General features: G+C 36.1%; 1 protein-coding gene across 1 annotated transcript in view; it reads left to right on the top strand.

Annotated features, from left to right (window-relative positions):
* The window catches only part of VAV3 (vav guanine nucleotide exchange factor 3), a 350186-nt gene that overhangs the window by 180746 nt on the left and 156801 nt on the right, over positions 1–12639 (top strand). Inside the window, exons 11-15 of the mRNA XM_027058453.2 lie at positions 2820–2888; positions 4610–4696; positions 9046–9131; positions 10618–10750; positions 11135–11244. Of these exons, the coding sequence (XP_026914254.1) occupies positions 2820–2888; positions 4610–4696; positions 9046–9131; positions 10618–10750; positions 11135–11244 (485 nt within the window). The remainder of the gene's footprint in view (positions 1–2819; positions 2889–4609; positions 4697–9045; positions 9132–10617; positions 10751–11134; positions 11245–12639) is intronic.

The raw sequence follows: 12639 nt of genomic DNA, 5'->3' as shown, positions 1-12639 counted from the left end.
CCCTTTAACCAAGTCTTTGGTTAGATATAATCATTTATTAGAATCTCACTGTTGTAATACACTTGAATTTTGGCAGGTTAAGTGTTTTGGACTTTGTGCCTTATAACCATAAACTGAAGAGAATTGTGTCACCTTCTTTGTTGCTTTCTGCTAGGGTAAATTATAATAAGACTACATTTATTTTGAAGTGATTCTTTTTATAACCACGAAGCTTATGGTTTCCACAGTTAGTCCTCTAATGAGGGTGGAGAGTCTTATAAATTTAATTTGATAGCTGTACCGGGAGGCTCATTAGTTCTGCTCCAAGGAAGTGTCTCACAGTATTAGTCTGTCAACTCTGCTGATGCTTGCAAAATGTCATTTTAAAAAGATCTACTACCTGTATGTGAAATATAATTTTGAGTCTGCCGTGCTTTATACATCTTGTATATTAAGTTTCTTGATCTGTAGTTGCAAAATTATTAGTCATCTCTATTTTTGTTCTACTGAGAAATCAGAAGAATTCAAGCCCTGATTATTTCTTTAAAATACATTAAAACATTTATGAGACCTAAACTCAAAGCAACTTAATCAAATTGGATTTTATGAAAAAATAATAAGGAAGACTTAAGCAATCGGTTTCTGAGACATCATGGAACTAAAAAACATGTCCAAAATAAGCTAATAATTTATTTTGTAACTTTGGTATGGTCAAATAGCAAATGAAGAATTTAAAAGGTACAGTTTTCAAGAAACATCTATCTTGGTCATTTATAAAGTTTTAGGCTTACAGAAGTATAAAATATGGCAATACCTTTTTGAAATTCAGACTTTTGCCTTAATTTCTCTTGGATTGTTTTCTATTTTAAATTTCAAAAGAATGTTTAGTTCTATGATGAATTTTTTTAAATAGGAAAATTTTTATTTGGGATACCATATGAAGTTAAAAATTCTACGAATGTTTTTCCATCTTGATAGTGTACAATGTATTTATCTAATGTTTAGAAATTTGTTGAATAAATGTGATATTAATTTGAACATTTCCTACTTACTGCTATACTTTAGTGGGGAAATAATTTTTGAAATGCTTTATGATTTGAAATTACATATTTATAAAATCAGAATGAAAGTGGAGAATTTGAAACTTTGAGAATAATTTACACTCATTATTTGATAAAGGAAAAGCAAAAATCAAAGTGAAAGAATATTACTTGGACAACCTTATACTTAACAGATCTGATGTCTGTAGGTCCTCTTTATAACTAGAAACATTATTGGTATTGAAGTCAGCAAAAATTTTTGAGTGGCTTCCTGTTTGACAGACAGGATTAGGCATTCATGATATTAAACAGCACCCCCTCCCCCTGTGCACTGATAAAGCTCACTGTTTAGGTAGGGAAAATGAAGTGTAAGCTTCCAGGTACCATATGATATGATAAGTATGCAGAAAGTATGGAGGTAGTACAAATAAAGGTCTAGTTAACTATGCCTGGGGAGGATGGGGACTTGTAGAGACCTCTGTCATAGAAAGCTTCGTTGTACAGTGATTCTTGATCTGGCTGTGCAGGGAACAGTAAGAGTTCCTTTAGGTGCATCAGAGGAACGGCTTTCTAAGGAGAGCAAAACCACATGCTTAATGGGATCAGCCGTTAGAATGTATTTTGAGAATTGCAGTTAATTTAGTATGGATGGAATATAGGTGGTTTGGGTGGAGTTGTTGGGGTGGGAAAGAAAAGTTGGGAGAGGTTGGCAGAATTCAGACCATGAAGGGTCTAAGAGGTGTAGTTAACAACCTGAAGCTTTTGCAGGCATTACAGAAGTCTAAAGAGGGTAGAGACAGGATCTGATTTATATATTAGAAAACTAGCTTTGATGTCAGTAGAGTAAATAGCTTGTAGTCCAGAGAGGCTACAAGTCAGAAGATTAATCAGAAGCTGATTTATAATGACCCGTGTGAAAAGAGTAAGGACTTGCACCAATGTAGTGGCAGTGAGGATGGTTTCCAGGGAAAAGATAAAAGTCTGTATCAGCAGAACATAGTATGAGAGAGGGGTGCCTGGGACACTTTATAGGTTTTGGCTTAAGTGATTCTACTGATGAAGGTGCCTCATTCAACAGAATGTAAACAGGAACCAGAAGAGAGTTGTGGGTGAAGGTGCCCTAAGTTGGGAGTTGTTGGGTTAGATGGGCTTGTGAGATAACCAGGTAGAACTATGTAGGTGGATGGAAGAGTCTGGAACTCAGGCATGAATTCGGGGTTGAGCACATTCCTTTGAGAGTGATTGTCTTATTAGTGAGTGTGTTGACATTATGGCGACGGTTGTGATAGAATTTGTAGAATAAGTAAAGTAAGAATAACAAAAGACTAAGGTGAAAATCTAGGAAATAGTAACTTTCCAAGGTACAGATAAAGAAGAAAGTATGAAAGACTAGTGAATAGGCAGAAATTTAAGAAGGACTCAGAGACAATAATAATAGCAGCCAACAAGTGATCCTAATTGTCCCCAAAGCCAAGAGAGAGGAGTAGACATCAGAATCAGTTGGCAATGAGAGGATCTTTCATGACATTTGGGAAGGATGTCAGTGTTACCGTGCGGGATAGATCAGGTTCATCTTTGAAAGGGGAGTGTTTTCAACCATCATCTCATGTTCTTTTGCTGTCTGGTTGGTCTTCTTACAGATAGAGATATTTTTATGAAAATAGAACCTAGTTAAATTACATCAGACTTATTACATTATGCTGCAAATAGTATTAAAAATGGTTTAGTTTTTAAATGTTCTGTTTCTCATATTTTGGTTTTAATTGATGAAAGTACTACTAAACTGTATCTTCCAAATAGGAACTGGTCAAACATACCACTGATCCTATGGAGAAGGCAAATCTGAAACTGGCTCTTGATGCGATGAAGGTAAGGCAAATGTACCATGAACTTCTTTGTGTTTTTTATCCTTGCCTAAAAAAATGATAGAATACAAACTGCTAATACATATGTATGATATGCTAATGTATATTGTGTGTGTGTGTGTGTGTGTGCGCGCGCGCGTATATGTATCTGTATGGTTTTGTATTAGGTGGGGAGAGCTGAATATTTTTAACTGAAATAGATACCCTTGCATGGATTTAATTGTTAGACAAAGACACATAAAACCAAGAGGTGTATTAAAATAACTTGTTATTTATGAAAGTATGACGAATGATTTAAAATAAGGGTTTTATTTCACATTCTTTTTGTGGTTACTAATAGAAAACTGTCGGCTTGTGTAAGCAGCAGGTCAGCTGGTGACTTCAGAACAGTGGTGTGACTTATTTTCCTCGAGTGAGGATATCTGCCTGGTTTACCCTTGTGGATGCTGTGCATCAGTACAAGTGGATTTCAGTCTGGGTTTCTATGTCTAGGTAAATCTGAAAATCAAGAACTACAAGTGGACAAAGACAGACTTTTAAACATACTGGGGAATCTGTAAAACCCCAGTTTATATTTTGTGCTGGACTCTGACTTTGAAAGAAATATTTGCCCTTAACTTAAAACATAAACAAATATTTGTTCTTAAGAACAAAATGCCAATGTGACTGTCATCAGAGCAATGCTAATTACTGTACTTGATCTTAGCCAAAAGGCCCAGAAGCAACAGAGCAAAATGCTAATTACTTCTCCATGTCCCTGTGCCAGTTTCAGTGTTAGCTCCGCTATTGGGCTGATTTTAGTACCCCGTTAGGAGACATCGCACAACTATTTGTTATTTTAGAAATTCATACCAAATTTCCACTTTTTAAAGAAATCGTTAATAGATACATCCTATGGAACGTCAGACTTTCATTTAGAACAAAGTTAGGAACTGCTTTTTGTCAGAGTTCTGTTCCTGCTGTTGCAGATGAATTTAAGAGGGTAGAGAAAAAAGAAAACCCAGAAAACAGGAAAATCTAGAGCACATGTAATAAAAATAGCTACTTACAGTATGGAAAGATTAGCTAATGTTTCCTCAAATATGAGAAAAGACATTTTAAAGTAGGTGAAGAAGGCCCATGGAGAAACGTGTCCAGCATTGTTTGTTTGCTTGACTCCATTTTAGTGCCCTTGGGTTTCTGTCTTCTCCTTTTCTTCCCCTTCATTAACTCTTTAAAATTGAACTGGCTGACTTGACTGAATGCTCTCAGGAACTAATACACTAACTGGTTGCAGAAAACGGTCCAGCTGGATTCATTGTCTAACTTTTACTTTTTTGTCCCTGCTAAGCATTCATTATTGCATTGTTACCCTTATTCTAACCCATGTAAAAGTGTGATTCTCTCAAGGTCAGTTATTAACGTGTTTGGAATTTGCATTCTCCTGACCTAGTTTCCTTTTGTTCTGCACCGTGTCATAGTCTGTTTTTGTTTTTCATCCTTGTTCTTCTCCGAGGTGTGGCAAATGACAACTCTTTAGTCTTCGCAGCTGTACTGCAGACATTTTGAAATTGCTTTTGAGCTGCAGTTTTGATTGATGGGTCATTCATTTTTATTGTCATGGAAAAGTTATGGTGGTTACTTTTACCACTAATGAAATTAATGATGTGTTTTCTTTCCAACAGTTTGCATCTCTTTTCCAGTCTTATCGTGACTTCTTTTTGTACCCTTCCCTTTATTCTTTAGGACTTGGCACAATATGTGAATGAAGTGAAAAGAGATAATGAGACCCTGCGTGAAATTAAACAGTTTCAGCTATCTATAGAAAATCTGGTATGTAATTATCATTCCTTCCAGCTTTCCTAACCCACAAATCAGAGGACATTCTACAAGTTGTTTTTGAAGCAAAGATAGTTTACCTTGAAGTTTCTGTTGTTCAGGGTTTTTTGCAATTCCTGTTTGGCAGCATCCCCGTGGATTTCCCGTGGCACCTGTGATATGTATATTGTGTCCCAGGACTTTCTGCCCTTGCTTGTCCCTCTCTCCTTAATCACACAATGTCTCTTCCCCTGGCAGTCTAAATTCTAAACATTAGAGTGCATTTTTTTCTTTTCTTTCCCTTACACTATACATAGTCATGGCCGATTTCCTGTTAATTTATTCATCTTAGTTATATTTACTGGGTGACTGCTGTGTGCCAGACATTGGCTTGGGGCTGGGGCTCTCACTGTGAAAAACATGGTCTCTTGATTGAGGAGACACTTTCAAAATGCTCTGTGGAGATTCCTGCTGTGAACTGGGTGGGGCAACAGAGGATAATCAAGGGAATCCTAGTTTAGATAAGATGATTAGAGAAACTCCTTGAGTCATTTGCCTCTTTTTTTTTTTTATTTTTATTTTTTATTTTTTAAAATTTACATCCAAATTAGTTAGCATATAGTGCAACAATGATTTCAGGAGTAGATTCCTTAGTGCCCCTTACCCATTTAGCCCATCCCCCCTCCCACAACCCCTCCAGTAACCCTCAGTTTGTTCTCCATATTTATGAGTCTCTTCTGTTTTGTCCCCCTCCCTATTTTTATATTATTTTTGTTTCCATCGATGGATGAATGGATAAAGAAGATGTGGTATATATATACAATGGAGTATTACTCAGCAATCAAAAAGAATGAAATGTTGCCATTTGCAACTACGTGCATGAAACTGGAGGGTATTATGCTAAGTGAAATTAGAGAAAGACAAAAATCATATGACTTCACTCATAAGAGGACTTTAAGATACAAAACAGTTGAACATAAGGGAAGGGAGTCATTTGCCTCTTGAACCTGAAGAATAAGAAGAAAGCCAGTGGTATAGTGATCTGGGGGAGAGGATTCCAGGCAGAAGCCATAGCAAATGAAATCGCCATAGATGGGCCAGAGGAGTTGGGAATTGTGAATGAGGAGAAAAATCATGGGCTCTGAAGTGGGGGAGAGGTGGGCAGGAGGTAGGGGGGGCAGGACAGCTATGTCCCCCAGCAATGTAGGCCAGGGCACAGAGCTGGGATTTTACAGTCATTACAGGGGGAAGCTAGTAAAGGTTTCAGTCTGATTTACATTTAAAGAAAACCCTGCTGGAAAGTTGTGAGGTGATTTCAAGAGCAAGATGGTCTTGGGGCGCCTGAGTGGTTCAATTGGTTAAGTGTCCAGCTTCGGCTCAGGTCATGATGGTGGTCCGTGAATTCGAGTCCTGTGTTGGGCTCTGTGCTGACAGCTCAGAGCCTGGAGCCTGCTTCAGATTCTGTCTCTGTCTCTCTGCCTTTTCCCTGCTCATGCTCACTCATGCACCCGCGCTCTCTTGCTCTCTCATGTGCTTGCTCTCTCTCAAATATAAAATAAAACAAAAATAATTTGAAAAAGAAAAGAGAGATGGTAGAGGCCTGGATTAAGCTGTGAGCAGCAAAAACAGAGATGGATGAATGAAGGAAAGATACTTTTCTTAGTGGAGCAATTTTACTGATGCTTTCTCTGAAACATCTTGAGCCTTCCTTTTCACATGTATAGTCATGTTCTCCTTTCAGGACCTCATCTGCCACCTTTCCAACCACAGAAGCCTCTCATCATCCCGTCACCAACTTGCATTTCCAAAAGGTGGACTTCTCAGTTCATTCTCTATCCCTAACTTGTCAGTATTTGCTGTTGCCTTCAGGATTCAGTCAACAATCCTTAGCATGATATTTAAAGCCCTCAATGATTTGGGCTGAAACTACTTTGCTGAACTCATCCAGCTAATACCTGCCCACATACTTTACTTTGCAGGTGTCCTGCTGTGTCGTAAGGTCTCTAATTTGCTGTACATTTTTATAGTTCTGCCTTTGATCATAATAATGTCAGAGCCTAGAATGTCTTCCCATTATTTCCTATCATATTCCTTCAAGGTCCAACTAAAATAATTCTTTCCATAATCTCCCATTATTACTTTCTCTTTGTAATTGCATAGCACATTGCCTGGACAGCTCTGTGTGTGTGTGTGGTGAAATATATATGACATTTACCATTTTAAAGTGTATAGTTTTGTAACATTAAATATATTCATGTTGTTGGGCAGCCAGCCATCTCCACCGTCCATCTCCACAACTCTCTTCATCTTGTAAAACTGAAGTTCTGTACTCATTAGACACTAACTCTCCATTCTCCCCTCCTCCCAGCCCCTGGCGACCACCATTTACTTTTTGTCTTTGTGAATTTGACTACTCTAGGTACCTCATATAAATGGAATCATGTGATATTTGTCCTTTTGTGACTGGTGCATTTTACTTAGCATAATGTCTTCAGTGTTCAACCTTGTAGCTTGTATCAGAATTTCTTTTTAAAAGAATTTCCTTTTTAAGGCTTTAAAGTGTGACATTAGTTGTATATACCTCACATTTTGATTATCCATTCATCTCTGTGGACACTACGGTTTCTTACCCCTTTTGGCTGTTGTGAATAGTACTGCTATGAACATGGGTGTGCGAATACATGCTCCAGTCCCTGCTTTCACTTTTTTTGGTTATATACCCAGAAGTGGAACATGCCAATCCACACCAACACTTGTTCTTTTCTTCTTTTTTCTTCTTTTGAAAATAATATCCGTCCAAATGTGTATGAAATTGTATCTTATTATGGTTTTGATTTTTTGTACTTCCCTAATGATTAGGGATATTGAATATCTTTTCATATACTTATTGGCCATTTGTATATCTCTTTGCAGAAAGATGTACAAAGTTCTTTGCCTATTCAAGTTCTTTGCCTGTTTTTGGATAAGGGTTGCTTGTTGAGTTATAGGAGTTCTCTGTATATTCTGGATATCAATTCTTATCACACATTTTGTTTGCAAATATTCTCTACCATTCTGGAGGCTGCCTTTTCACTCTGTTGATACTGTCCTTTGCACAAAATTTTTAATTTTAAAGAATTTTAACTTACAGGGTTTTCTTTTGTTGGTTTTGGTGGTATATCTAAGAAATCATTGCTAAATCTAATGTCATAAAAATTTTCCCCTATGTTTTTGTCTAAGAGTTTTATATTTTTAACCCTTGGATCAATTTGGTATATTGTACAAGGTAAGGGTCCAACTTCATTCTTTTGCCTATGCATATCCAGTTTCCCAGAATCATTTGTTGAAAAGGCTCTCCTATCCCCATTGAATGGTCTTGGTACTGTTGTCAAAAATCATTTGACCATATATATATGAGGGCCTATTTTCAAATGTTCTATTCCATTGGTCTAGCAGTCTGTCTTTATGCAGGTGCCACAGTGTTTTTGTTACCAGAGTTTTGTAATAAGTTTTGAAATCAGGAAGACTAAGACCCTGACCTTGTTCTTTTTCAAGACTGGTTCCCCTATTAAGGGTCCCTTGTGATTCCATATGAATTTTAGGATGGAGTTTTCTATTTCTGCAAAACACATCTTGGGAGTTTGCTAGGGAACATCTATTTTTATACTTTCTTGCAGCAAGTTAATTAATTACCTATCTGCTTCCTTTATTAGAATGTAATCTCCTTGATGTTAGTGATAATTTTCAGTCAATTCTTTTTCCCTCAGCACCTTATACAGTAGGTGTTCATAAATACTTAACGTTTTTATTGTTTGCCTCTGGGGAAATGGTTCGTTGTTTTTAATCATTAAGTCATACTTTTCATTCTTGAGATCTTAGCTAAAGGAAGCCATCCTTGACTCCCTTGACCATATTAAGCCCCTGGAAATGCATTTTTCCTGTACTCTTTCTTCATGGCAACTGCACATCTATAATTATATACTTGTGTGAATATTTTTCCCCCACTGGGCACAGGCAACATTTTGCCCTATATCTTCTACAGTGTCTGGCACACAGTGGGTGCTTAATAAGTATTAGTTGGTATATCTTTGTTGTGATTTGGATTCTTCCAGTTAATTCTTGCTTTTGGTAGCTAACTTTCCTCTTAAGACTATAAATAAAATTAATTAATGTTTTCAGTGTACCTTCTAGGATGTCCAAGGGCAGACTGTTTTGAAAGCGTATCATATAGACCTGAACTTTTTGCAGTAAGCATGCTAAAAATGCAAAATGATAAAACTTATAGTGTAATAAGGTAGCTGTCCCTAGCAAATATTTCTTTCTGTTTTTATATGTTTACAAAAAAGAAAAAAAAAAACCTGAGACATGTAAATTTTATGTTTTAGAACCAACCAGTTTTGCTTTTTGGACGACCTCAGGGAGATGGTGAAATTCGCATAACCACTCTAGACAAGCATACAAAGCAAGAAAGGTGAGAAAAGAGGAGCAATAGTTATTTTCAAAATAAGTGGTTAGTATCAGAAGATTGATAAAACAGTTCTTTCAGGACAAGGGAGGGAAAAAGGAGAAGAAAAACAAGGGGACAGACCAACCTATGGTTTTCTACAATTTTCTCATAGATATGTTTCTCGGTTCTGGTATCTGTTGATTTGTCTAAGTTATTAAGAGGGATATGACAAATAGAGAATGTCAGCTGGGGCTCAAGGGACACAGTAAGATGAGAGTAGAGATAAAGCAATTGATAACTACTGTAAAAATGCAATTGCTTGACTTCTCTTTTTGGTATACACTTTAACTTAAAAATATAAAATGTCCTAAGAAGGAAGTCTAAGGGAGGGCCAATTAATATATGTGAATATTCTTGAGGGAAATTCAGGTTACTGAGCTTGGCCTGGTATTCCAAATTATATACGTATGATTATTAAACTGATTGATTTGGTTGAAAAGGCCATTTTCTGGAATCTTTGCAATGAGAAAGTCAGCCAGCAGGGGGCAGTGTCAGCTCTCGCTTCCAACTTGATACCCAGGCTCTACAGGTAGTTCCCAGGAGACATAGATACTTTTTAGCCTCTCCAGGAAAATTTGTCTTTGCAGGTGATGCAAGTATTAGAGCTACATGAATGTATCATTGTCATTATTATTTTTAAGATCTATGCGTATTAATTACTGAGACTTTTTGAAAAGATGCAAGTACTGGTATTGGAAATAGGAATTACAAAGTTTGTTGTTCTCCCCCAATTACATTATCTTTGAAAAGAAAGAGAAATATCAACACATAAATTTAATCATAATTTTTTTACTTTTCATTTTTCTCATACACTGCTCAATTTGTGGTTTAGGTGGTCCATAAAAGAGGGTAAAAGAGCAGATTCCACAATTAGATCTGGGTATGAATCTTGCTCTGCACCTCACAAGCAGTGTGACCTTGAGCAAATCAATTAACTTCATTAAGCCTCAGTTTCCTCCCTCATACAATGAGGATGAAAATAATACTTCAGTAGATGGTCCTGGGGATTTATTTTAAGTGAGTCATCTTTGTCAAAGGGATGGACACTTGTCAGTACTTTTCTGGCTGATTCCTAGGACATCATAAGTTAACTGCTATTGCTGTCATCAGTATTCTGTAAATGTTAAGCTTTTAAATGAAAAAAAAATAATTGCTCATGGACAATGCTTTGTGGCTAATCTCAGTTGTTCTTTACAGCAGCTCTGTAGCGTGCCTTTTCTTACTATAATTTTGTATATGTTTTAAATGGAGAAACTGAGGTAGACTAAGGCCCTACATTCAGTAAAGGGTAGTGCTGGGGCAGACACAGTTCATTCTTTTCAATGTGCAACACTGCCTTTGTCATTAACTCAAAGGAAAAATTTGGGGTTGGTTTAATTACATTTTATCAGGGAAAAATTAACATACGTGCTTCCAAACCATTTGAAATCTCTCCCTCTCTCTCTCTCAGGCATATCTTCCTGTTTGATTTGGCAGTGATTGTATGTAAAAGGAAAGGCGATAACTATGAAATGAAGGAAATAATAGATCTTCAGCAGTACAAAATAGCCAACAATCCTACAACTGATAAAGAAAATAAAAAGGTGAAGTTTTGAAAATTAATTACTGTAATTTACTCATAACTTTGAATATTCCAGGAAAGCATGCTAATACATTACTATGAGAGGGCATATCAATGCAGGTATTTTTTTCTTTCTAGAGATTTATTAGGAGTAAGCCTCTGTGAAAAATAGACAGTCCTACAACTGATAATGATCATCTCTAATGCCTTGATGGTCAAGTAAAATGTGTTGGTTGTAGAAACTGATGGATGTAAAGTTAACTACAAAAATGTGGTTCTTTATAATTTGTATGCTGATATGTTATGAGAAGTTTGTGGATGATTATGGTGGTGTTTTAGTGAATTTGGAAGCATGATGTTATTACTGAATGATGCATATTAACCTGCAGAATATTAATTTTAACAGTGGTCTTACGGCTTCTACCTCATCCATACCCAAGGACAAAATGGGTTAGAATTTTATTGCAAAACAAAAGATTTAAAGAAAAAATGGCTGGAACAGTTTGAAATGGCTTTGTGAGTATTTCTACTTTTAAAAGTGCTCTTTCTACTACTTAAATCTCTTATGAATAATGAACTGTCAGTAAATGTACTCTAATCCTTGTAGCGAGTGTATGGAGACTGTGGAAACACTGAGCGTGAGTGCTACTCAGCTGTCTGCTTGATAACTTGGGTCTCCTAGGAAAGAGGTTTTGGTGAATTTCTTCAAGAAAAAGAGAGAGGGAGTTCTAACCTTCTATTTGACTTCCTTCTCATGAGCATATTTTAATTTTTTAGGTTTCAACAGTCCATGAAAATATTAACTATTCTAATGATAAGCTTTTGATTACCATCTTTTATATAGATCTTTATTTAAATAGAGATAGCTCACAAACATACACATATCTTATTTTTAATAGAAAGATTCATTTCTTCCTCTCACTTGTGTTTGACTCATTTATTGTTTGAGTCCTAGATAAATTGCTTGATGTATTCAATGAATGTTTTAAGGGCTTGATTTCTTTCAGTGTTATTTTCTTTTATTAAAATGGAAGCTGAAGAAAGAGGTGGGAAATAAGTCCAACCTGTTTCAAAAGGAAGAGCATGAAGAGATGTAATTACACAAGAACATGCCATCATAGGGGTTTCTTTTTGTTTTGATGTTCATGGATTAAAAGGTACATAGTGACCCTTGTTATGGAAACATATAGGTCACCCTGAAATTGAAACTGTTAACAAAAGGTGAAATTCTGGAGGAAAAAAAAAAAAACCCTTTAGTGATTTGCTTCATTTGTATTCTAGCACTGCTTACCATTTGTGGACAAATTCTATCAGGCTTTTTGTTCTTTTGTTTTGTTTTAAGAAATGCTCATGTTAATGGAAAATGGAGGTAAGATTAGAGTGTCTTATTGTAGTTCTGAAGTGAGAAAAACAGATTTTTTAAAGATTATTTTATCTAACATTTTGAGAGTAATGGTTGTGCTGCTAAATTATTTCTAAGCTCGTAGACAATTCTGGATTTAGCATTAATCACCCCCATGAACTGGCTACATAGTCTTAACTAAATTGATTAATTTCTCAGAGCCTCGGTTTCCTCCTCTGTAAAATAAAGATAATAATATTTTGAATTCCAGATATGTGTCTGGCAGAGTGTTAGCCAAATAGTACCCCAGTAGTCATATGACACTGAACAATAAGTGATATCTATTGTTGTCACTATTATTAATATTGTTTTATATTTAAGACCCTACTACACCCATGAGGACTTGTAAAATCAGAAGGCATTGTCCCAGTATATCATTATCATCCTTATAATGTATTATTAATTACAATAATGAAACAAGAAAAGTTAGTAGTTATGTGCGTCGATGCCATGACTATACTACAGGGACCCTTTTGGTTGTGGCATAAATGATGAAGTTAGTGGCCTCT

The sequence above is a fragment of the Acinonyx jubatus genome, chromosome C1 (genome assembly GCF_027475565.1).
Source record: "Acinonyx jubatus isolate Ajub_Pintada_27869175 chromosome C1, VMU_Ajub_asm_v1.0, whole genome shotgun sequence".
Classification (NCBI taxonomy): Eukaryota; Metazoa; Chordata; class Mammalia; order Carnivora; family Felidae; genus Acinonyx; species Acinonyx jubatus.
Note: the sequence above shows the minus strand (reverse complement) of the source record. Positions and strands in the feature narration are given on the sequence as shown.